The sequence below is a fragment of the Bemisia tabaci genome, chromosome 6 (assembly GCF_918797505.1).
Source record: "Bemisia tabaci chromosome 6, PGI_BMITA_v3".
Classification (NCBI taxonomy): domain Eukaryota; kingdom Metazoa; phylum Arthropoda; class Insecta; order Hemiptera; family Aleyrodidae; genus Bemisia; species Bemisia tabaci.
The window spans coordinates 36,833,937-36,860,127 of record NC_092798.1 but is presented as its reverse complement, the minus strand read 5'-3'; the positions used below and the strand labels follow the sequence as shown (position 1 = coordinate 36,860,127).

Here is a 26,191-nt window from a genome sequence, read left to right as displayed (position 1 = left end):
TCTAGGAAACAAATCAGTCTGTGGTCGGACATCAGATCGGCTCAGTTTTACTAGGGTCTTGTTACTACAATCCCCTTTATATGCTTCAGCCTTTCGTGACCTAAATTTGGGGGTTAATAGCTCGCAGTGAACCTCTTCGAAAGGCAAGATAGGATCACATAGGCACGTGAAACTCCCGCCGGCTAGGCTGTAAGATGATATGCAAAGACATTTTCGTGCATGCTTAAAATCACGATAGTAAATGCCAGCATGCCTGCCAACTGAAACTTTAAAAGAGCAATTTTTAGCACTCGACACGCCTAAAAATTGAGGATATCGCGTGATGTTGCAACCTCGACGATGATACTGATAAGCCAACCGGGTTCAAACGGACAAGTTGAACCAGTTGCCTACCACGGCTGCCGAGTGGCGAAAGAAAAAATACGACTTAAACTTTATGAGAGCAATATCCTGCACGGTCTCGCAAGCTCGAAACAAACTTGCCGTGAGAAATTCAATAAAAACCCAGGGTCAAGTTTTTCGGCCGTGGCAGCCTGAGTGACAGTGTAAGTCATCGCTGAGAAGTGAAAAAAGACGTATCTGCCTCAGTGCCGCTATGGAGATAGATCTTTTTGCCGAGCTCGATGATTATGAACTAAAAGCCGGAAAGTGCGGCTTCCGATCTTGATTGTAAGGCAATTCACAGGAGGACGCTTATTCTGCGAAGATGACCGAAAAGCTAAACTCATCGCGAAGCACTAGTGAGTTTTGCACATCATGTCATGTAGCGCTGACACGTAAAAAGTCGCAATGATTGATGAGGGGGATTTTACGCAACGGAGGGGCCCATAAAACCAGGGTGCGATATCCTCAAGGTCTAGGATTTTGACAATTTCAACCGCAGCATCTTCCTCTTGCCTCGTCACTCTTCTGTGAAACCAACGCCTGAAGCCGAATCATGGAAACTTTTTTATCCTTCAAAGTATGCTTCATAGAATGATGGATGGAGGATATGCCGATGGCGCAGTAAAATAATCAAACAAATAAATTTGAAACTCTCAGACTTTAATTCTCAGTTCACTTTCCTGTTTTTTTCGAACTTCATTTGTAAGTTTTAGGCTCACTAAGAAAATTCGAATTGAATAAACCAAAGAAAATCGCATACTTCGCTGTTTCTATAGTTCCGCCGAGTAATTCCATCAGGATACCGAGGAATGAATAACATAATTTACCGTTTTACAAGATTTGTAGACAATACAAAAGAACATGTTTCAAATGTATAACTATAAGTGCAAGGATGATGTTTTTTGGCCTAGCTCAAATATTGAAGGCAAAAGAGCAGTGTGTAAAACTACAAACTTTTATATATATATATGCAATTTTACCTACTTTGAAGTCAAAATAGTTGTATTGCGTGCTTCGCCCCATCTAACTTTTCTACTCTTGCGTTAAAGTCCCTTATTTAGCGGAAAAAGAGACCCCATATCGCATAAGTCACATATGAGCCCTCCAAAGCAATCCAACCGCAACCCCAAAGCCCCATTCCACCTTAGATTGCCTCGTCCGGTGGACTAACACACATTTAATTGCATCAGTGAGAATGAAATCAGATCAACTTAGGAAACTGAAAATGTTCAAGAGACACAAAAGACTGCACAGCAGATGAGCAAGTTGATACGTTGATCTAAGTAAAATCTTTTTTGTGCGAGAGGTTATTTACTTTAGAACACTTTAAAGGCCGAAGTTGACAAAAACGTGCCATATTTTTTCACTGGTCTTCATGAAAATTGGGCTTCTTCCAAGAAAAACGGGTTTATTAAGTTCCCATGTTGATAGGTTTTCATTCTCGCAGATTCAACTCCAACATTCGGTTTGCTGATATTGAAGATAAAAGATCCACAAATCACCGGCGGCGAATCATAAAAAACCACAGCGTCGCTCCAGGCTCATCTTTAACGCGTTGGCTTTCCTTCCTGCACGTCCGTGAGAAACGACAGATTAATGCGAAGTTGATTACCGGCTCGGTAATCAGTCGCACTCACCTGCCCGCGCGCTCGAATTTGTTTTCATGGTTCGGAGCCGAGCCTCTGACCACAGCCAACAACGCTGATGCCAGGAGTTCAGCGGGTTAAGACCGTGCCCCTGCCCGCAGATTCTGGATATCTTCAGCGAAAGCTTCGCCTCTGGGCGTAAACTAAGCGTCCGCTTCAAATTTCGCGCGGAAATTTATCAACTTTGCGTGCTTGATCAGGTACCTTTCCGACGGAGAGTGAGTTGGATACGAATCGGTTGGAGACTTGCTCAGAATTAAGGTGAATCTACGACGAAAGTGTACAGAAACCGAAGATCGAAGACGAAAGTGTCAGGATTAGGTCGCAAATTTCGTAGAATCGGGTTTTGTTTGGAATAGCGCTTGGTCATCATCGCATCTTTCATCATAAGAGAAAAGAAGTCGTCACCTTTCGGCTGAAGTATCACAAGCGCCATGCGACGTTTCAAAATGTCCGCCGCCGTTTCATGAGAAATTGTTCAACGAATCTGTCGGAAAATTTCACCGAATTTTCTTTGTGCTGTCGATAAAATCCAGTGAAATGTTCAAACAGATTCAACCACCGATTTCTCTCTAAAAAAATAAAATGACGTGGAAAAATTTAAAAAGTGTTGCATGCGCATATGATACTTTGACCGGAAAGTGACGAGGTTATGATCCCAATCAGATGCATTTTACACAATGACAAGTCTCTAAGACGATTCGAGGTCTAGAGAATATCATGTCTCTCCTGTCGTTGGTGTTGAGATTAAGCTGCATATACCGTCAAAAGAAGGTATTTTAAAATGACGAAGTCAATACGGAACTCTACAGATTGATGCTTGTTACTTAAACTGGTTTTCCAAAAATAGTTTTAAGTAGGTAACGTGTTCCGGTTAAGCGGGCGATTGATAGGGCAGCGTAAGCGCATAGGATGGTCGTCACATCACTTCGGCTCCAAGTATTTTGTTTACCTGTCTTCAGCAAGTATTTGAATCGATTAACCAACCGGTAACCTACAGGGGTGTAAATACACTCTGCAATGGGCCCTGTCTTCCATATATTTCAATGCTTTTCCAGGTTCATTTCAATGTGTAGTTACGCCCGTATGTCAGCCGAGCGACGAATCGACGGGTGGCGCTACCTGTAAAAATGTTCAGTCGCCGAGAAAACCCCAGTTTTACGTATGAACACTGCCGAGATATTTTGACTGCTAGCACGGGATTTAACAATTCGTTGTCCCATATTACGGGCAATTTTTAGACGATGTGGCAAGGAGATGCATGCAAGTTCTAAATGAACAAGGGTTTGAAAAATTGCTGTTCATCAGAAAAACTCAGAACCGCGAGCTGTGCAGAAGCGAGGGGTTTCTGGCTAATCTGAAAATGATGGTTCTTCGTAGATACCAGTCAAAAACTAATCTTTGGGTCGTTCGTTCACATCAGGTTCTTTATTACAACAGAAATGTTCTCGCGCATTATTCTGTTCTTTGATTGCAGAAAAAATCCGGCCGGAAAACCTGATCTCGAATCTTGAAGTCAAGAATAGTAACTTTAGAACCAAATTCTCTTAGAATCAACTTAAAATACAAGACAAAAATAATTATTAGTTTAAGTTATCAAAATGGAACTTGGTTCTTTTATGAACACAAATCCTGCATTTGTTTATCATGTAAGACGTTTGAGTAAGATTTACTTAAACTTTTCGACTGGGCGATCTTTATCAGATCGTGTTCAGCAAAAAAGACGCGATCCTAGAAAATAACCCTATCTAACATGTGCTCTGTGTTACTGTGTCGTTTTGTATTGATTTTGTCAACAACACAAACGTTGACTTTTCCCAACATCAACTATGTATAAGCTAGATTATTCCTCTAACACAGACAAATACGCCCATGAAACAATTCTGAGTGTGTGGCATTCGATTAATTTAAATTCGATTTTAGACATGTCTCTGATCAAAACCCGTGAGACTTTTCTACCTCCTTTCTCTTTGAAAGTCTTCAAAACGTGCCGTTCCTCAACAAATTTAATATGTTTCAAACTGATCAAATTTGAAGATGTTTCAAGGCGCATTTTACATTTCAACCGAAGCTACCTCACGTACTGACCGCGTCTCAATTTAATGACAAACAGTGGCGTGGCGTGAATTGCGATGTATCGATTGCTCAGCCATTTAAACCTAAGGTAAAGAATCGATTATTAAGGTGTGCGCTGCGAACACCCTGTCTATCGATACTTTTCCATAGGTTTAAATGGCATATCAATCGATACATCTCATTTCACGCCACGCCACTGATGGCAAACTTTCCCCGGGATCTTTTGATCTATCATCCAATAAGATTACGCGTAATATTTCCTGACGTTTATTAATGATCGAATGGGCCGATAATAATCGAGGGTGCTTTTAATACGTTCTTACGACTCAAGGTCAGGGGGAGCGATAAATCAGGATCTGGAGTGATAGGAATAATCGAGTTAGGATATAAGGATGCTTTGCGATGAGCTTGCCGCAGAAACTATTGCCAACTGCGTTGCCAGCTGAGCTTCTGAATTTCTACTGACATATTTTGCGCTTAATAAAAGCTTTTAAATTCGTATTTTGAGACCCATTCACAACAGACGGATGTGTGACGGATAAAAATATTTTTACCGTGTACGTTCATAACTGTTGAAAATATTGGAGTGTAGTACTGGGGGCCGATTATTGAAATTGATAGACAAAGCTATAGACAAAGAAGACATAGGGAGTATGGAGCTATCCTATTGGTTGAAATGGGTGGTTCCTATGGACTAAAGGAGAAAATGATGGACTAATTATCGGGTCCCTCGTGGGTTGCCGTTAGTTAATCTGTTACCTACCTCCTTTATCCATTGCAACAACCCGCTTCCACCAATAGGCAATCTCTCCATATCTCTTTTGCCTTCTTTGTCTATCAATTTTAATAATCGACCCGCTGGTGCCTTTAATGCTCCCAAACTACCGCAAAGTGAAATAAGAGTGAAATGACATCTCTTATTTTTGCGCCGTGAACTCCGTATTTACAGGGCAGAACCTATCTCGTGTACTATCATGCATTAAGAGTTATGAGAATGGCAAAGAGGAGGATTACCACCTATTGTTAGACCCGTTTTTCCTATAATTTTGAACAATTCTCAACTCTTTTATTTGGGAGGATTATTGATTCTTATCCCTTCCTTTTCAAAAAACCATAACGGTACGCATCTATCAGAAGTCTAATATGAAGTTTTAGATTACCATGTCCATGTACAGTATTTTTACGAGAAAAAGTTTATATTTAAAAAGACCATGATGACTGGCTGTGCAACAACTTAAGTAATCGATCATTCAAACTATGTTTTCCTCTTGATTTATCAATCATTTATAAAATTATGCTAAATCAGTTGAGTATTCTCAGGACTCAGGAAGTCTGGTGATGTTAAATTGGCCCATTGAAATTGAAAATATTTGAATGATATTTGTGCAGCAGCAAGTGAAGAAAATAAAGAACCTCCTTTTGTGCAATAATAATTAAATCTTCTTCAAATTGTGGTGCGCTTGAAACCAAGTATCCTTTTTAAATTAGTTCAAGCCCGTATCGATGTTGCAACTGAGATGAATCATGCGAAACAATCTTGAGACACGAGTCTATCATCTTAATGCCAAAGATTGCTGCCATGTACGTATAATTGATTAAAGCAATGACCATTTCCAATCGATAAACGATCATTAAAATGCGCACGTTGCCATATGGTTAGGAAATGTTCGAGCTTCGAAAAAAAATTATAACGTCTGAAAACTATATAATTTGTAAGAGATGTTGAACAGTTATAGGTATTCAAATTTGAATTGCTGATGGTACGAACATGTGCGTCCCAATCAGCCCTCAATCTGATCAAAAATAAACCTGAGTAAGTGATTGTGGGTGCTAATGTCGTTCGATCACAGCGCAGTAAATGACGTTGCGTTGCAATGTTTTGCACATGTTGACAACACATCACTGAGTAATTTTATTCTGAAGGAGGAGACTACATGTGGATCATTCATGGGAGGTGATATCCTGCCGTGCTAAGGAAAAACGCCGTATGAACCTTCAGGCGTTGCCAAATCTCCTTTTGATAAAACATGAATTTCCCAGGAAACTTATGAATATTTTCCTTCCAATTTTTCAGATAATTTGGTTCACTATTTCACCTGAAGTCCCTGAAAATTTCAAGGAAAAATATTCATATCTTTCCTCAAAAATAAACATTTCATTGAAGGAAATTTGGCGACTCTCGAATGTTCATACGGCGTTCTTCCATAGCACGGCAGTATTATTCACCGCATAGCCGCATGGTGCAGTTTCAATACATTCATCGCCATCTTAAATGCCAGGACTTTGATCCCTTGTGATGGCACATTTGATCATAATCGCAGTTACCGTGCAGAAAAATTCAGTATTAATCCTCATGTAAGAATTATCTATTCAATGCTGTTCAAAGCATTTGTATTCATTAATGTATCAAGAACATGTTTGTGAGAGATTATCCAAAGTACTTTTATCATAGACTTGTCAAAATGACTTTTATAAAATGTGACTCAAGTGCCTTGTGATAAACCCATGCAATAAACACAGGTTCAAGAATCATAGATATACAGTTTTAAGAGCAGCCCGAGACAATGATAACAGTGGGAAAAACAAGATGGAAAAACGGGAAACAAGGCTAAAAATACACAATTAATAAAACCCAAGACGTTTAGATTCAAAGCCCTAGGGCTCAGGTTTTTTTTTTTTTTTTTTTTTTTTTTTTTTAATTTTTATTGTTTCCGACTGATAATGACTCAGTTTTGAGTCGAAACGTCTCGGGTTCTCTTAATTGTGTATTTTTAGCCTTGTTTCCCGTTTTTCCTCCTTGTTTTTTCCACAGGTTCAAGAATCTAGAGGTGCGATGAAGTCAATGTATGGTTCATACACAGCAAAAAAACACCTCAGCGTTGATATGACGCGAGCGAAGAAAAGCGAATCGTTGGCGCATGCGCGCATGTGCAATCGGCCCTCGCACGCGATGAACCAAGAGCAGCGTTGTCATAATGTTTACCTGAAAAATATTACAATACTTTGACCTGAAATCAGGCATTTTCAGGGTTTCTAGCGATTTTACCGACGACTATTTGAACACGACTGGCGTGGGGTTGCATACTCATCTTTTTGAAGGATTCTGTTGCACTTACTTTATGAACTTTACGGAGGCTCTCGCGTGTTAAACAGATTATTAAAAATGTTGCTGTTTAGCTATGACGATGCAAACATGAATGTATGAGAATTTTTCTACCGTAATGTGACACACTTTTTCCAAAATTATCCAAAACCGAGTTTTTGAAATTGGAAATAGATTGTGCCACTATTTTCCGTGATTTTTCATGGTCTACTTAATCCTGCTGCAAAAATGGGCCGGGAAGATTTCCTCCAAATTTCATCTCAATCGCCAATATTTCTAACTTATACCTGCCATTTTTATTAGAATACTCGAGGAGAGATAATCTGTGCATAAAAATGTACTCTAGTATGCCCTCTTCTCTGCTTCCCAGGCATCTCATGTCTATAACACCAAAATACTTTTAAGGTACAATCATAAAATTATGTTATAGAGGCGCCTGATCATAACGGTATCTCCAAGGGCAGAGTAATTTTTCCGTTAACAGCAGGTTCCCGTCACATGAGCAGGTTCATTTACATACTTTTTACAGTTGGTAAAAGTACTATATGAAATCCATGGAAAATCCGGAAAATTTTACCCCTTAAAAGAGTTTTCCGCCAATATCAAGTAATGTAACCACATTTCTCCATATTATTTGAGGAAGGCGTGGAGGTCGTGATTTTCATTAATTGGATGTATTTATGCTAAAAGGAACTATGATACACGCAAACCCTATGCACATAGTTCCTTTTAGCATAAATACGTCCAATTTTAAGTCTAATTCCTTTTAAAACGATTCCCTGAAAAACTTTCCATTACAGATAGGAGGGAAAGCCCTCCAGGAATTTTGGCGCCCCACGCAAGTTCAAATTTTTTGCGCCCTTGAGTCTGCCCCGGATCATTGAGCCTCAGCCCAATCATGGAAGAAAAAAATCGCTCTAAGTATGGCTTTACACTCTCACAGCGAGTCAAAACAAGCATATTTGCGGGGCCTCATCAATTTCAGGCCGGCTCCGCACGCATGCTATGTCGCGTGTTCGTCTATTTCCCAGCTATTTTGAAAACGTCCGAACAATGCGAAACTATAACCCCAGTCGACCTCGTTGGTGTCATGACGTCGCGCCTCTGACAAAAGAACGTAACTGCATTTACAGACGATCTCTATTTCCCATATAACTCCATGCTTCTAGAGGTTCTTGTTGAAATATAGATACGCCCTTACGTCAAAGCGGTGATGATGAGTTCGAGCACCTTCTCTGTTTTTTTATGAAACATTTCGCGGAGTCCGAATCACGATGGGAACCAGGCTCACCAAACCGCCAGTGAAAAATTACCCGGAGTCCGGAAAACGGTCCGTGTTTTGGCAGCACTGGTGGGAACTGTCCACGCAACAATCGGATCCGGGGTCCTAACTAGACGTATCAGACGTCGAAGCAGTCACCTATGCGAAGCGTGTCTTCGGGAGGCATAATTCGTTTGTCGGTCGCCGCGTCAAAATTGGATGAGTTGCCGTCGGAACGAGATGAAATTAGCGCGCCTTCTACTCACGCTGCTTGCCCAATATTCCTTTTGACGGTTTCATGATATGAGTCCTGGACACTGTCTTGAGAATAGCCGTATGATTAGTCTTTGTTAGCATTGTTTAGTCCGTTCTGTGGGTCAGTCGTCCGTAGTCACATTGACTTATTACATGACTTTACTTACCAACTGCATTTTTTTCGAAGAGAACGGGGCAAAATGTTTGAATAATTTAACTCTTTGGATCAGAAATTTACATAAGTGGATCTAGGGGCAGGGGGCAGGGGGTGCACGCCCTTTTCACGTTTGCCCAAAAAAACAGGAGGAATAGAAAAGGCTCAAAGAAAGAGGGAAGGAATGGAGGAAAGAAGAGGGGAGGACGCTTAGATTTGGTAATAATTCATGACGGAATTAATTCAATCTGCATATTATTTTAACTTTATGTGCTTTAAAATTTTGACAATTTTCTAAAAGTTGCCCATAGGACCCTCGTTGCACGCCCTACCCCCATTCGAAGTGTCCGCATCCGCCTATGGAAATTTAGCTGGACTGTCCACCACGCGTCAGTACAGCACATCATGCCTTTTCAGTACAAATTACTTATTTGAACTACATTTTGGAAAATAGAGGAGGATTATTTCTGGCCCACTCACAAAATCACTTATCTGCATGGGAAATTAAAGGGTGCTTATGTTTTTTTTCTAAAATAAGCAAGAAATATTAGTTCCTTGTTGCAATGTGTAGGTCATTTGTCCTCTAGCCGTCACCTTTGACGTGCAATTATCTAAAAAAACTAGAGTGCCCGACATGCTACTCGTCAAAGTTCTATTGACACCTATTTTTACCCTTCCTCCTCCTTTAATGTATGTCTCTCTGAAAGGAAATCCTCATACCTCTCCACAATATTTTCTACGGAATGTCTCGATCTGTAAGGGAAGCAAAAAACAGAATTATGTATACATGTACAAAAAATTCAGTTTTATGATGAATCTTATCACTTTTTTGCTAATTTGCAAGAATCATTAGTGACAATTGGATTCTAATGGGAAGTGAGATTATGACAAACATTGTCAGCGGGTAGCTCCTGCAGTGCACAGAACCTCTCACCAAGAAAACAATACCTGTGATCATGAAACCGAAAATTCATCAATTCATGGGCAAGAGGTGAATCGGCTAATCGATCACTTACTATCCAATCTCTCTTCACATATTCGGGGAATCAGACTTCTGCTCCTGTGTAAGAAAAGTACCCGAACCTCGAAATCCGTCAAGATCTGTTGTGAGACCGAATTAGATGGAGGTAATTACGTTCAGAGTTAGCTATGAATGATTTCTAGGTGCGTACGATCTGTGAAAGCCAATTAGAGCCGTAAACGAGATTTTCCGGTCTAATAATTTTCAAGGTGGAAACGGCATATTTTCAAAATGCTCCCCGATTATTAATTATTATTACAGGTCGGCATCACACTTTTAACTGCATCCTGCGATTATGCTAAGCGTCCAGGTTGCCTGATCGAGAGACCTCAGCAACAATTATACACTTCCGTTGTGGCATCCAAACTGCCGTGCTAAGGAAAAACGCCGTATGAGCCTTTAGACGTTGCCAGATTTACTTCGATAAAATTAGAATTTTCTTGGAAAATTGTGAATATTTGTCCTTAAATTTTTCAGAAAATTTCGTCCGCATTTTTTTGTAAAAGATCTGAACACTCCAAGTAGAAATATGAATGACTTTTCTCAAAAATACTTGTTTTATCCTGAGACATTTGGCAACTCTCGAATGTTGATACGGCCTTCTTCCTCAGCGCGGCATTAAAAGAAAATAGTCTTAGACATAGTCTTATTGTTGGTAGTAGACTTTAGATTTGACGGACGCAACCTATTGGATTGGGTCCTAACTAAAAACAAACAAAATTATTTGGACCGTGAATAGTCTTTTTAGCGCTGAAAAATTGATGGTTTCTAGATTATTGTCGAAATTCCGGGGTTTGAGACTGTAAGTTCTAGATTAAAGACCCTTGGCAACGCGGCTGCTGAACCCGGAACGTGAGCGATGTGTACATACAGCTCGTTTTGTAACTCCTGGACCCAAAATGCTTTTCAGAAATAAATCTTTGGTTTTTTTTTCTTAAAAAAATAAGAACAGTTATCTCCAATGGTAAAAGTCAATTTAACCGAGTCCACCCCTTTTCAGAAAATAGAATATTTCAATTTGGACCGAGTTTATCAGAAAAGAGCCAATTAACCCACATTTTCGGAAATTTTGAGTTAAGAATGTTTTCGAGTTCCACTATAGCTGAATATTTCCTCCTGCCAAAAACTAAAAGTCAAAAAACAGAAATTAGTTTGTAAAAAGAGGGGTTAAAGTTTATTTTCTGCACAGAAGCTTGTGAGGAATAAAACTTCAAACCTCTTCTTCACAGTTTCAACTTAATGTGAGTCGGTTCCTTTCTGATGAACTCAGTCCATTTAGAAGAAGTCACTTCTCTAGGACGATGAATAGTCACTAACACTCAAACAATTCGACAACATTTTTCCGCACCCAATCTGCAGTCTCTTCAGTGATTTTACCGCATTTTAGGTCAGTTAATTGCTCCTGGGCAGCTTGACGACATACCAAATTATAACTCACGTTCTTTTCGGCCTCTGCATTTAGAGGTCGTCTCACTCGAAGTTTTTGGTGTCCTTGAACTTCTGTGGTTCCTTCATTCGTTTTTTAAAGTTTGGAAACCAAACAGTAAAGGAGTTTTTTTTTCCTCTCAGCGATGCTAGATAAAATGGAACATCATTAATAGTCTGTTTCCCCAAATACTGCACCCGAAGTTTACATGAGACTACACTCTTAATATAGTTTTAATTAAATGAAAGCATGCGAATGGAAAGCCTGATATAGTTCGTATTAGACAAGCTGAATAGCTCCCCAGGAAATCTAGTCCGCCAGCATCAGACTTTTGGTAGTCTTAACCATAAGTTTGGCAAATCTTCTTGAAATCTAGTAGATAGTACCGGACTTCTGATACTGGTGTATCTCCACAAAATCCAGTAGCGGCACAATGTTAGATCTCTGCTATTTAAATATCATGAGGAACACGAGTATGGTCATTACCAGACTTTTCCCCATTTGAAATTTTACCTGCTACATCTACCATTCATGAACCTGAGGTAGCATTCTGATACCTGAGGTAATCAGTAATAGTTCCTCAGGCAGGAGGCAGCCATAGTGGACCTGTATGACGTATATGAGTTTTTTCCCCCTAAAATAGTCGAAGCAAGTTCACAATATCAATGATATTTACGCGAAGAATCAACCTATTTTCATTACCTTGCGTTTAAGTCTCCAAATATATCTAATCTTATTAAATATCATATTATTTTGAAATAATTAATGACGCTTGTACGTAGTAAGGATTTGCGATTTACGTATTGATCTTGATGTAAAATTTCGTGAGGAATACGATGGTGCCACTGGTATTCCCTGAAATAAACTCCTAAGCTCAGATATAGCTCACTTGGAGGCTGTAATGGAGGGGATCACCCTCAAGACATCGAGAGTCCGAGAGAGATCCTCACCTTCGATGGTTTTTTTTTTTTAGGTTGAGAGTTCGTTACAATGGAAACCAGTGGCACAATTGTGTTTCTCGCGAAATGTTACTTAGCAAAAGTGCTTAAATCCCAAATCCCTGACACACGCAAGAGCTTTATCGACATCGGAATCATTCTTCCGGCTGACAGACCCCTCCCTTCCGCTACGTCAAGTTCCCTCTTCCGCGGCCCCTACCTATCAAGGGATTTAAAAGCAATCTAACCCCTATCCCAACCCCTAACTATCTGATGCTATCCATAGACAGTCCCAGAGAGGATCATGATCCCCATACTACTTTTCCGCGCCCCTACCCTTAAAGGGTGGTTAAAGGTTAGGTTAAAGGTTAAGGTCCGGCCCTTCGAGGGCCCAAGTGGCCTAAGATTACCTAACATAACCTAACATAACCTAACATAACCTAACCTAACCTAACCTAGGTTAACTCCTTACTAAGGTACTAGGTAACTTAGGTTAGGAAAGGCAATCTAATCCAAGCCCTACCCCTATCTGACGCTGTTCATAGACAGTCCCCGAGAAGATCACAAACTCCATACCCTTTCCAAATAGTGACTATATCGGGGACTCCACGGGATCCACCGCGGTGCGGCGCCAAGTTCAAACCGCGACGCCGCTCTCGTTCCGAAGTGGCGTCGCGACGCTAACGTGTGTCGCTGCCGCGCGCGATTACATAACGCCGATCGGGCTTCGAGCCATTGTCCCCCCGCCGCCGCTCGAGGTCAAAAGAACCCCCTCCCCCCGTCTAACTCCACCCCCCGCCACCTCGGTCCTGCTCGCGAGGGCTGGGTGCTGGGTGCTGAAGGTGGACGAAATGTGCTCGATTATGAGGAGCTTGTGCAACGATGCTCGCCGCGCGCTCGCTTCGGAACTCCGAGTCGTCAGGTGCAGTGAAAGTTGGGTCCGGACCCAGCGCCCCTCTCATGGTTGCCGCATTGCCGGGGTTTTGTCCGAAATTTTGAATATTGTGTTAGGAAATGGTTTCGGCGTAGCTGGAGCAATTTTATGGGGAGGAGTGCGGGTCCTGCTACGCAATGGTTGTCTGAGTCCTCGCAGTACATAGAGAGGGGGGTCGTAGGAGTGTCCTCTGGAAAATTTTGGGAACCGCACCTCTTCAAATAAAAGCTCGTCTTTCGAATTTATCGAAACATGGAGTAAGGAAAGCGCCTGGACAACGAAGAGATAACTATTCGTGCTCCTACGTAGGAGTTTTGCCTATTCGGCGAAATTGAAGGCGAACTTAGAGTGAGGGATTTTAAAATGAAAGCTAACGCATCGTTTTCGGCTTAATCGACGCATGGGGCGAGAAAAGCGCCTGGACTACATAGAGATGACTATTCGTGCTCCTATGTAGGTTTTTTGCCTATTCGGCGAAATTGAAGGCGAACCTACAGTGAGGGATTTGCAAATGAAAGCTAACGCATCATTTTCGGCTCCATCGAAGCATGGGGCAACAAAAGGGCCTGTACAACGAAAAGATACGTATTTTTGCTTCTTCGTCGGTTTGCTACCCACCTGACTCCCTTAAAAGGCTTGTCCATGTCGTTTGATCATAATGATGTTGCTGAATTTTGATCAGGAAAATGTTTTCATGAGAAATTATAAATATCTTTCAGGGAATCGTTCCGCATACCAGAAATGATTTGCGAATAAAATTTCCTGGAAGATTCAAGAAGAATATAGGAAAAGGAAATTGTTGTGTTTAATTAGAGGAGGCATGGCAACGTTTGAATGTTCATGGAGCGTTTTTTTTCTGAAACACGGCAGTTTGGAAGGATTTTTTTTAGATTTGGCAACAATGTTAGTTTGTTTGTGGTTCAGATGTTTGGTCTGGTGCCATTCGACCGAGTTTGTTGATGCGTGGGAAAACGGCATTTGCGATTTTTTCGCAAATTTGGGGGAGGGGGAGCCTGAGGCGTCAATTCGGCTCCGCGGGAAACATTGGAAACAGAAATGATACGGGCTATCTACGGCATGGGAACTAGATCAAAATGGACTGCTAGCTGATCTGTGTCGTTTGAACAAGAGCTATGAGTCCACATCTACTCAATATTTGACCCAAGCTGAACTCTCCACACTAAAATAATCTTAGTTTAGCATGGTTTTGCAGTGTGTATATATTGAACGGAGAAATATTGTTTTGAAAGGATATCCAAACACTTAAGGAAAATCGTACATACTTAAAAAAGCTCTTCATTTTTTTGGAATTACCAGTCAACCTAAATTGCCCCAACCCAATATTCACTCAATCGCTCTGCAATATTGACTGAATTTGGACCAACAAAAAAGTGTCTTGATATGATTAAACCGATCATCATCCTTTCCTAAAAAACTATCGTCGAAAGTCGAAAAATTGAAAATCATTTACGTAGAAAAATCGAACTGAATCAATTCTTTAAACCTCCAAAAACTCAAAGAGGCTAGTTTGTTCGCACAGGCTGAAACTTCCGTTGCCTTTTGACGGTCCGTCATAAAAACTCAACTGTTCGGGTTAACTGCGGGTCAGTAACATTTTAAGCTGAGGTTAATAGCATGGCAAACAGACTATTGGACACGTAAGTGCCCTTTTAACGCATCGCCACTCAATAGAAGGGTCACATATGAGACGATGAACTGATGCTGAAGCCACAGACAGTAAGTTTACGCACCGAAGCGCTGAGCCGCTCCAAGATCCTACTCTCCTCTGTTTGGGGCACTGAGGCTGATGTGCTGGTTACATAACACCTCGGCGCGCCGCGCAAAGGCATACTTACAAAATGATGCCCCTTACATAATAATAATTAATCAAGGTATTTGACTGGTTCCGATCTTGACAATCACCGTGTATTATCACAACCGGTTCGAGCATCGGGCAACCCGAGATTCCAGCCGCAGCTGCCCGTAGTATGCTCGTCGACGTAATATCAATCGTCAAATTTAGTACGGGTGTTCTTTTTTTCTGTCTCTCACACTTCCGATTTGGTACGCTAGGATGGGTACAGGAATCAACCGGCCTTTGTGCAGGAATTTCTAACTTCGTATTGAGAATAAATAACGGTTATTGATTTGCTCCGGATGGTTCATGTGGAACTCGCTGATTCTCTGTAGCTCCTACTGTACTCAGGTACATTCAGAAAGTCGAGTAATATGCACCATAGTATTGGATTACGTACCATAATGGATGGTAGCACCACCAAGAGTAATGGTGCTCCATACGAACCACTGTATTGTATAAATTTAATCATTCAACTTGTCATTTATGCTCCAAACTCAGTCTCAAATATTACGTAGAAATGAATAAATACACTGAACATACAAGAATGAAAATTCTCTCCGTGTCTTTGATATAAATATGACATAATTAATCTAATGTTTAAAATTTTAAACTCAACTGGTTGAAGTCCCTGAAGAAAGCTACTGTATTTGTGTTAAAATGATAAGCCAATTCTTTTCTTCAATACCTCTCAGTTGGCTACATACTGATTCAGCATCCTGATGTAATGCCTCTCATCTGATGAATAACTTCTTCCATGATACGGACTGTCTGACATGAAGCTGAAATGGGGGGGGGGGGGCTCAAAAATATTTTATACATCGGATTGATAAACAAATCAGGATAAGTAAGATTGGATTAAAGAAAAATATCTAAGAAAGCCTCATAATATCAACACCGCATGACTATGACAGTCTCTTCATTATAATAACAAATTTTATTCCGGGGAAGAAATTTGTGAGTAATGCAATGTCATGGTATGTGAGTATGCAGGCCTTTCCGAGTCTCCTGCACCAGGATGGATCATAATTTATTATTTTAGTCACTTCAATAATTCATGGTTTTAGTCTTGCACAACGGTGACCATATTTACTTGTTTTGTACTTGTTATTTTGCGGATGATGTGGAAGTTTTGCTGAATAATGAATAGAGGATTATTTGCAAGCCTCGAGCCAGGGCAAGTCACGTTGAGCGGAATTTACTCTTTCTACTTCGCTTTGACTTAACTCAGAATAAGTTAATGATTGCTCATTGTTGAAGTGCTCCAAAAGGGACAAGCATCGATATTATCCATCGATTAATCAGATAAAAGGGAACCTTTGGGTATTATCGTTGAAGTTCATAAGCTCAAACTGAGTTACTAAAATAAACTATAAGAGTTGCGTCTCGCAAATTATTTTGTTTTCCATACATAAAAGCTACTTTCGTAGCGCTCTTTTGCGCTCTGCGATACGTTGTATTAATTTTTGCTCTGAAATAAATTTATGTCATACCCTTGCAAAAGTTTTAACGTTTTTCTTATTTATTTCTGTTTCAGGGCTCGTAATTGTTGCAGCCTTAGTTTTATTGTTCGCCGGAGTAATAGTAGCATTATTTTTCACTGCCTGGGTTAATTTAGTCATCGATAATGTAAGTCTACTTCAATTCTATCATTGACTCTTTTGTAAAGTTAAGTTTCAGTAAGCAAAGCAGCTAAGTTTAAACTTACTGTTACTGAAAAATCATGCATATTTCGAAAGCAATCAGTCGAGTCAGGCATTTTATCAAATGCCTAGGCCGGTAGTAAAATTTTGACAGTTTACGGAATTCTGTAAATTTATGGCAAGGAGTTCACGGGTTTTCAATATTTTGGGAAGAATAACTCTTCAAATCTGCGAACTCTCCTTGTTCCTTCCTTTTTACATGCCTTTAGTACATTTAAATGTTGAAATTTTAAAAATTCTATGCTTGATGACGTGCTGAAAATTTCATGATACATAAGCATCCATGATCTTAAAATCGTTTACAATACTGTTGAATGCTGCACATTTTTACAGAGGATTCTTTCTTACAGAGGCAACGAATTATTTTTTTTTAAAATTCGGGTAAAAAATCAAAATTTCAAACTAAGTAAGAATATTTTGCTATTTGCCTACGCATTTGACAAAATGCCTGATTTGATCATTTACCTTTGACATATGTAATTATTATCTAATAACTCAAAATTGGCTCCTTAAAAACTTTTTTCCCCGAAAAAGATCCTTTTTCCTGAACACTTAAAAATAGGTATGAAATAATGAAAATATAGGGTGTATTTTTGCTCCAGGAAAAATTTTGAGAGATTCTACGTTTATGGAAGCTGGGCTTGTCTTGGTTTCTGCGGGAACGTTTCCTTGAATTACAAAAATTTACGATGAAGGCGGTAGAACATTAGAGATCCGTAATAATTAGGGAATTATTAGACACGCACATCTTCGACCTCATGCACGATTTGCGTGCATGACATTAATTCTGGAATCATTACACTGCCGGTTAACCTTCGCTTCGAGTTCTGGGAAACTGTTTTCGTCAAATTCTATTCGCAGCATTCGTTTGACTGGCGGACTCTGTAGGGTCATTGCGATTGCAAGAGACGTTGAACTGCACCAGCGAGTAAAAAAAAAGAAATACCATAATGAATAATCTACTTTAACATGCATACCTCAGAATACTGATAATCTCCTGATTTCTTTCATTAGCTTTTTCTCGATGAGTAAAAACTTCTCATTTTGTGAAGCTGCATCATACTTCATCCTTGGAATTACCTTATTATTGACTTTTTCGACTAGAAATATACCAAGCAGATGCAGATAAATGGTTTATTACACATCCCGATGCATTTCACCCGTACCTACTTGGCAAGTCTTAAGTAAAAAAAGTATAATAATAGGTGTAATGTTGCGACCCTTCAAAACTTATTCTTGACTGTTTCACACTGTTTTTGGTTAGAGATTGAAAGTTTGGAGCACTCGTTGGGCACTCTGCTCATTTTCTTACGAGTTATTTTTTTGGGTGGTAAATATGGATTCACATCAAAATCTCAGAATCTGATCATCGGGCAAAGTTTATCGGAAATTGAAAATGTTGTCGACCACAGAAAAAGGTCATTTCTTCGAGGATGATCACATATTGAAATGAATTCGCCGTAAGACTTCTGTCATGCACAACCACTACGCTTTTGTCATACATATTTTGAAATCTCTTTTCTCATCTCATTAAGTGATGAGCAGTCCTCCGATACTTAATTCAAGTCATAGTCAATCAAGTAACAAATCAAGTATGGAGGAGATTAAAAATGATATACGTATATCTGCATCTGGTGCGGCCATTATAATGACCATCCGTATTTTACGTTGCGTGACAGTACTAAACATATCTGAAACTTATCATTAACGCAGCCAGCACTTATTCTCAATATCCTTATAAGATCGTAACACCCAAATATACTCGAAAGCCGTTTGACCAGTTGCTTATTAAGCTTCCCGTAAATCCTACAACGATGACGTTGCCGCTTATGACAGCATTCCAATTTTCAAATCATTTTCATAAAATCAAATCCGCAGCTTTATGTGCGTCACCTTCATTTTTCTTTCGTTTCATCTTTTTCAGAAAGGGCATTAAATTTTTCGATATGCATTGTATTTCAGCATATTTTTAGTCAAGTTTGACTAGAATTGCTTACTTGTGCTGTTCTATGGAGCAAAAGTGTCCGAAATTATCTTCTCCTACCTACTCGTCCAAATAGAGACATACAGAAAATCTTGGTCTATGTCATGGGGCACCGCACCGTTAGTCTTCAAATCAACAGCAAGGCATACATCTAATCATGAAAATATTCCTTTTGAATTAAATGAAAAAATACCTCAATTTTGACATGTGTCTTGTAAGTAATATATTCGTATGGTTCCCAGAGCCCAGGTCACAATGGATATTGTTCTTTTTTATTTAAATACGTCAAATTAAGAGGTGCATTCTAAGAGAGGGAAGCCTTGGACCCCTGACCCTGTAAATTTAGGTCCCCTGGGTCAGATTACACAAAATTTTCAAAAGTTCTTCTTGTAAGTATTCAGAAATCTGGCCAGACTTCACTCTTTGAGCAAACAAAAGCATCCTTAAGATTTTACTAAATTGTTAGTCAGCATTACCTATTTTTGTGTTCATTTATAACTCTAGTTTTTGAACTGGAAACAAATGCTTCCTCTTGAGTAAATTAGCGTGTTGTTTATTAGAAAATTAACTGCCAAATTTGGCATCACATTCTCCACGCAATGACTCCACTGTTTCGGCTGTCCTTTTAAGACCCCCAGTTTTGCAAGCACTCATTGACGCAAGAGTACATATATCCGCGCAGCTCTGCCGTGCTAAGGAAAAACGCCGTATGAACCTCCAGGCGTTGCCAAATTTCCTCTGATAAAGTGCGAATTTATTGGGAAAATTATAAATATTTTTCTTCCAATTTTTCAGACTATTTTGTTCGCAATTTAATCTAAAATATCTGAAAATTTTAAGGAAAAATATGCATGTCAAAAATGCATGTTTTAACACGGGGAAATGGCAACTCTCGGATGTTCATACGGCGTTCTTCCTTAACACGGCAGAGCTGTACCCAGCTTCAATTTTCTGGCTCCTTTTGCGAAAACGAGTGGTCATTCATTGTCTAATTATTTTATCATTCTTGTTTATTGTTTTTTGAGGGAGATTACAAGGACTCGAGGCGTAGTGTGTTTACTTAGTATCACAATTTGGTCGCGAAAAATCGACGGGGGTCCATACAAAGGTCCAAGCGGAAGGAGTTTCTCAGCTTTGAAACCCATATTTTAAGAACACCCATAGTCATGAATTCTCAAGTAGGAAATAATAACAATTTCCTAACTGATCTACCCTTTTTCAAAATTACTGATCACGGTCTTTTAAAAATCCTTATCTACGTATTTCGGAAATTTTGCCGGTTGTTCCTGGTTTCTCAGTCATCATAAATTATGCTGACTTTGATTATTTTTAGGAATCTCATTAATTTGTTGAAGCTTGTCAAAGTTTTTAGCAATTAAATGGAAATAAGTAACAAGGACGCAAGGCTTTTCAGGGCTGCACTCAAGAGTTGCAAACAGTTTATTGGTCAAAATTGAATCAATTGGTCGCGCAAGGTTTCATCTAACTTAATTTATAAGAAGCTGATTGAGATAAAATCCAAAACCTACAGCCTAATCTACCGCAACATATTGCAACCCAGCATTCGTATCTTATTTATTAGAAATTCCCAACTCACTTGTGTAATGGGCCTCAAGAAAAGGTATGAATCAAAGCACTATGCTTTATGCCACATCTTAAAAATTATAAACCAAAGGTGATTTACAAACCAGGATTTTCAGATATTATCTCGTAAGCAGGATAGTGCCATCACTGCCATACATACTTCACAGTGGTCAAATGGAGCAAAATCATACAGATGACGTAATTTGTAATTTTGGCCATTAACCAATGTTAATTATACATGAACTAATATCCTCACAAGGAGTTGTTGGCCACATTTTCTGTTGTATGAATAATTTTCTGCCTAAAACTTTGAAAAAAAAAAAAACTATTTAACGAAGGTTTTTTTTAACTTTTTACCTTGTTGAGGGTCCCACTTAACGCCGAGCGGTTCATCGCGAGTTCACTTAATTTTATACTCATCCTGAAGTCATGAATTTGATCATTTAAGCCTCAGCTTGTAGAGTTTCCAAGTTACGATTTTTTGGGATTGATGCTGGGTTGGAACGTTAAAATCCCTCGTCTTCATGCTCGATGAACGATGAGATATCGAAATCTCTAGATTTTATCGCTGGAGCAATAAACGATAATTAGCGTGGTGGGATCGTGGCTATCTTTATTGATCCTTCAATTACTGTCATCAGAATTGTTCCAGGTACGATCTCGTATCTCGTAAACTGCTTTAGCGATCGTGCCCCATTCGCTACCTCCCATTATTCCCCCTGCTGCTATAAACTTAAAAGTAATATTTATAACTTCATGATATGCAGAAATGCAAGACGAGGAAAGGACAAAATAAATTAGACCCAGAAATGCGTCAATACTTTTATGTGTCTAACAAATGAAAGACCATTGAATACGAAAAGTTACAGATTAAATTACTTGTACAGTTCATAAAATGTTTTATTACATCATTCACCAAGAGCAATTATTTCAAACCTCGAATCGTGGAAATAGGAAAATTGTGCAAATATCAAAAAATAAAATCATGAAATATAATCCCTATTTTTGTCATCAGTGATGACTAGGTAGGCATTTTCAAAGGGTGGCCTGAGGTTCAAAAGTTTTGAAAAAGATGCTCAAAATTTGAGAAAAAGCGAAACTGAAATATTTTAAGGAAAACGTTAGATTCAGGAGATCCTCCATTCTCATGCCTATGCTCCTGTTCATGATATAAACATAACATTGACTTTCTAGACTTCCTCAATGACATTTACCCTCTGATTTTTAGTAACCAGGTAAATTTGACCTATACGTTAGGTTTGATGATACTGCAGATTCGACTCAGAGCAGTGAGTTTTTCATAAAACTATTGTTTAGCACATAAAACAGCCGAATGAATAAGGAATAATCAATACCGCAAGAATACCTACTGCAAAAGAATCTTTAATAGTATACTATCAATGATTAACTTGATATAATTCACAGTCTTAACATTTTAAGTGTAACAGATTCTTTTTCAAAAGCAGCCACATTGGAAGCAGAGTTTCCTTACAACCAGCATCATGGACTCGATTCATTTGTGCTGACATTTTTCAGTAGCTGAGTTTTTGGTCCGTTCCAAAGTTCAAATTCTTCACCACTCAAGTCGAAGGAAAAACAAAAGGCGTATCCTCTCTAGACCACTAGAAGATTAAAGACACTGGAATATTTGCATGACAAAGAGCGTTCATTTGAGCGGAGTCTCGATGGACTTCCGAACCGGACGATGAGTAACCAAGACGAGACAGCAGAACACGCTCCAGTTCTGCCGTGCTAAGGAAAAACGCCGTATGAACCTTCAGGTGTTGCCAAATTTCCTTTGATAGAACCCGAATTTTCTGGTAAACATATGAATATTTTTTTTTCCAATTTTTCATATAATTTTGTTCGCAATTGCACTTAAAGTTTCCGAAAATTTCAAGGAAAAATATTCATAACTTGCCTCAAAAATAAACATTTTATCGGAGGTAATTTGGCAACTCTCGAATGTTCATGCGGCGGGAGTTGGACAAGTTAAGATGCCAGAAAAAGAAAAAAAATGGACCGCTCACTTTAAAATGTCTTTATTCCCGTCACGCTTGACATCTGTGCAATCGTCACAGAAAAGCAGCTAAAGAAAGGCGTGAATTCTTGAAAGTTATGCGATTTTGTCTAATTTAGGTCTCAAAACATTTAAATTCAATCACTTTTATTTAGATACGATTCTTCTTTTTGAAAAAAATCACATAATGATGCCACAAAGTGATATCAAAATGAAGCAAAATAGGAATTTAGTCAAAAAATAGAGTAATGCAAAATCAGAGGAGAGAAGGGTGATTTTGTACTCGTAGGGAAAAATTCTAAGTTACGTGTTGTTGCTATAAACTGATTTGAATTTTGAGGTTATAATTCGTCTTTATTCAGAAAAGAAAAGCGTAACTGGATTTTAATACTGCTAATTTCCACTTTCAAATTTTATTTTGATCAGGATATCTCCAAAAATATAACTAAAAACTGCACTGATTTTTCCTCTGATCATACCGAAAACTCATCAAAGTTCGAGATAAATTGTTGCGTAATCGTATTATTGTGAAAAAATCTTTAAGTAAAGTTACTCTCGTTTGGCTTAGAATAGATGAATTATACAGAAAATTTTGCTGGACAGTATTTAAGTCACCACATAGCATCGTTTTTACAAAATCTGCTGGATGATACTATCTGCGATTAGCTGAGAATGAGGCGTCAAATTTTCGAAATGAGTCTCAAACCACAAAATGCTTATATATGCGCACAGTTGAGACCAGATCCACCAGTATTAACGTCACTTTTTAATCGTCCAACGCCAATTTCCTTTCCATTTATCCAGAATTATTTTTGCCACTCTTTGCGCACAATATATATTTTTTTATCCACATTTGTCATTAGCTTCGGATTTGCTGTCAGGTAGCATCTTCGTCCTCTCCAGAAATTTGCCAATTAGTGACCGAAAAAATCTCGTTTGTCATGGCGTCCATTCCGCGAATTTTGAGGTGAGATTCGCAACTTCATACTGAGGCAGCAGTTTTGGTACTCTTGACCCCAGGAACAAATCAAGATTAATATTCTAGAAATGACTTTGGAGGATTTATTTCATGGACCAGCCAAGGTCATCATGAGGCAACAGCATCTCAGTCACTTATGTTTGCGGAATCTGCTCATGATGAGATTTTTTTTCTAGCCACCAAGACCGCAGGATCCATGGTAAATCCTCGAAAAGTCGTTTCGAGGGTGCAATTTCGTGTACCCCGCAGTATTGCAAATACACAGTGATTTGCGGTTCGTGCAAGGTGGACACTTGAACTTTAACAATGTGTGCTTGCTGTGTTTAAATTTTCAAATAATGAACCAGAATTTTTATTGTTGCATTCTTTAGTGCCTACATACTTAAACGCATTTTTTGGGTCATTTGATGTTTGAAAGTCAGTTTTTAAAACTAATCAATGTTGAAAAAGATTGTCATTATTACAGGGACTAAAACAACTGTTACTACAAAAGCAACATCTTAACTACGAATAAAAAGGAAGGAAGTGGAAAAGATAGAAACCATAATTCATCGTGAGCATTGTAAGAGCAATCTTCTTTCTCTCTGCGTATGAAAATAAATTCAAAAATAGGGTGTCGGAGAAATTAAATTTATGATCTAGAACCTCCAAGGCCAAAAGTATTCTACTAATTCCCGAATATAAGTGAAAGGTTCCTACTTCGACGGCGCGGCGTAAGTCCGCAATCACATATCTCGTTTGCGGTGTCTGAACATTTCCGCCTCTATGTTATACTTTTAAAGGAGAACAAATTGACATCATTCCTTGAAGGTTTTGCAGAATTATTTTTGCACAGAGAAGGAAAACCCGTTGAGTAGTTTTCCGTTTAAAAAATGAAGTGTGTCAGGAAGTCTGCGACGTCGCAAACCGAGTTATGTGATTGCCGACTTACACCGCCGATTTACCTGTAATAATGTGCCAAGAGCCGATTTTTGTATTATTAAGTTGCCCTGAAATGACAAAACCTATGTTTAGTAGCACATAATCACCTCTAAGGATGTTAATTCAAGTCACCATATTGTATTTTATTTTTATGGAAATGGATTCGTCCCAGTTTCTTACAAGCACTTTCAATCGAGTGGATAGAAACTTGAGGCTTCTGTTAACGATGCCTGCAAACCCAGAAGGCTTCTCGTTGTAAGCCTCCCTGCTCATGTATTGTTGCGAATGAGGAGATGAGCATGTTTTGACCATCTACAAGACCGGTTCTTCATCCTTAGATAATTGCTACTTCCATGCTAATCAGTGCTTTAAAAGAGCCCATTAATAATCTGCATATCATCCAAATAAATTTTACGGGCTGTTTTGCTTGTCTGACACATCGATCCACCGCAAAAAGCATCTCCTCGGAGGGTTCCGCCGTTGAAAAATAAGCGTACTGACAGTGCTGCGAAATTTACAACATTTTTTGAAGGGCTAAGTTATCCGTAGGAAGGAAAAAAACGAACAAAGAAACTAAAAAATTACTACTGTGTTATGAGGAAGCTTCTACCTTGTCTGTGGGACCTACAACTCCTCTTGGTGGAGTCAACCCGCTCATTTAAATCAGCCATCTTAAATTGATGGAACAACAAGTAGAAAGCTCAGGCCAAAATCGTAAAACTTCAAAAAACCAAAAGAAAATATTGAATTTTTCCTGTGAAGATTTGAAAGAGGATTTTAAAATTCCAAACCGGTGGGTTCTAGAAAATGTGTCTTAATATCCAGGCAAAAAAGGTACCTAAAAATTCGTCGTCTCCCGGACGAAGGGACGTAACTCCATTCCAAGGTTGCCAAATTGCCTCAAACAATTAATTTATTTAACAAAAATGTATTCGTGCACTTTTTATCCAAAATGTTTCTGATTTTTGCATGAAATCTGAGGAAAAATCGATGAAATTTTCAAATAGAAATTCCCAAGATTCTCACTTTAAAATCCAATTTGCGAGAGGAAATTTGGCAAAATTGAAATGGAGTTACGTTTTTTCGTGAAGGAGACGACGAATTAAGGCAACAGCGCCGTCAAACGAGGTTTTAAAAGTTGCGCCACGGACCACTTTTTTGCGACCCGGCGAGCGGTGAATCCACACAGGAGTGCACGTTTTTTTTTTTTTTTTTATGTATTCATTTTTTTCCAAGCTTGAGGTACGCAAATTGAGCTCAGACCAACATGGAAATGCCCAATCGGGTATAGTCTAATCCCAGAATCGTGCAAACCTTGTCCTGAAATCCACCGTAGGATTCGGTATTCCATCATTTTGGAGCAAGAAAAGGGAAATAAATCCACAAAAACTCAGTTTTGAGTTATTCACACGCGAGCACATACGAGTGCCCTACAGACATTTACTGTCAAAAACTCCAAAAATGTCAAACCGAACCAGTGCTATAGCTGTTTATGCTGTCCTGTTCAAAACTAATTTTTTCGAGAACCAACTTATTAAAATGTTGTTAAGTTATGTTCAGTCCTCAAATGAATCAGTGAGAACGAAAACACACCAACTCGAAAAAATGAAAATAATCAAGACACACACAAAACTGCATTTTATGTGAAGAAGTCAGTCTAAGAAAAAGGTTTTTGATGCCTAAAATCAAGTACTTAAGGAAACTTTAAATGTCCAAGTTGGAACAGATACGGTAACTCATTGACCTTTATGAAAACTGTCTGTCCTTAGTGAAAAGCGAGCATTTTCGAGTTACCGAGTTGGTGTGTTTTCGTTCTCACTGATTCCAATTTTACGGTTTACAATGTGTCTTCACACCTTTAATTGACACAAAAATGAACAAAACATGTGTTGCTCCGTATATACGAAAGAGGAATTCTATTAAATTTCAATATACATTTTTGCCCCA

The 26,191-nt window shown here is 39.0% G+C and overlaps 1 protein-coding gene across 2 annotated transcripts in view; it reads left to right on the top strand.

Moving 5' to 3' along the window:
* Window positions 1–26,191, top strand: part of emp (epithelial membrane protein) — a 165,729-nt gene that overhangs the window by 88,527 nt on the left and 51,011 nt on the right. For both annotated transcript variants that reach the window (XM_019051398.2, XM_019051399.2), the window contains one exon: window positions 16,591–16,682. In XM_019051398.2, the coding sequence (XP_018906943.2) occupies window positions 16,591–16,682 (92 nt within the window). The remainder of the gene's footprint in view (window positions 1–16,590; window positions 16,683–26,191) is intronic.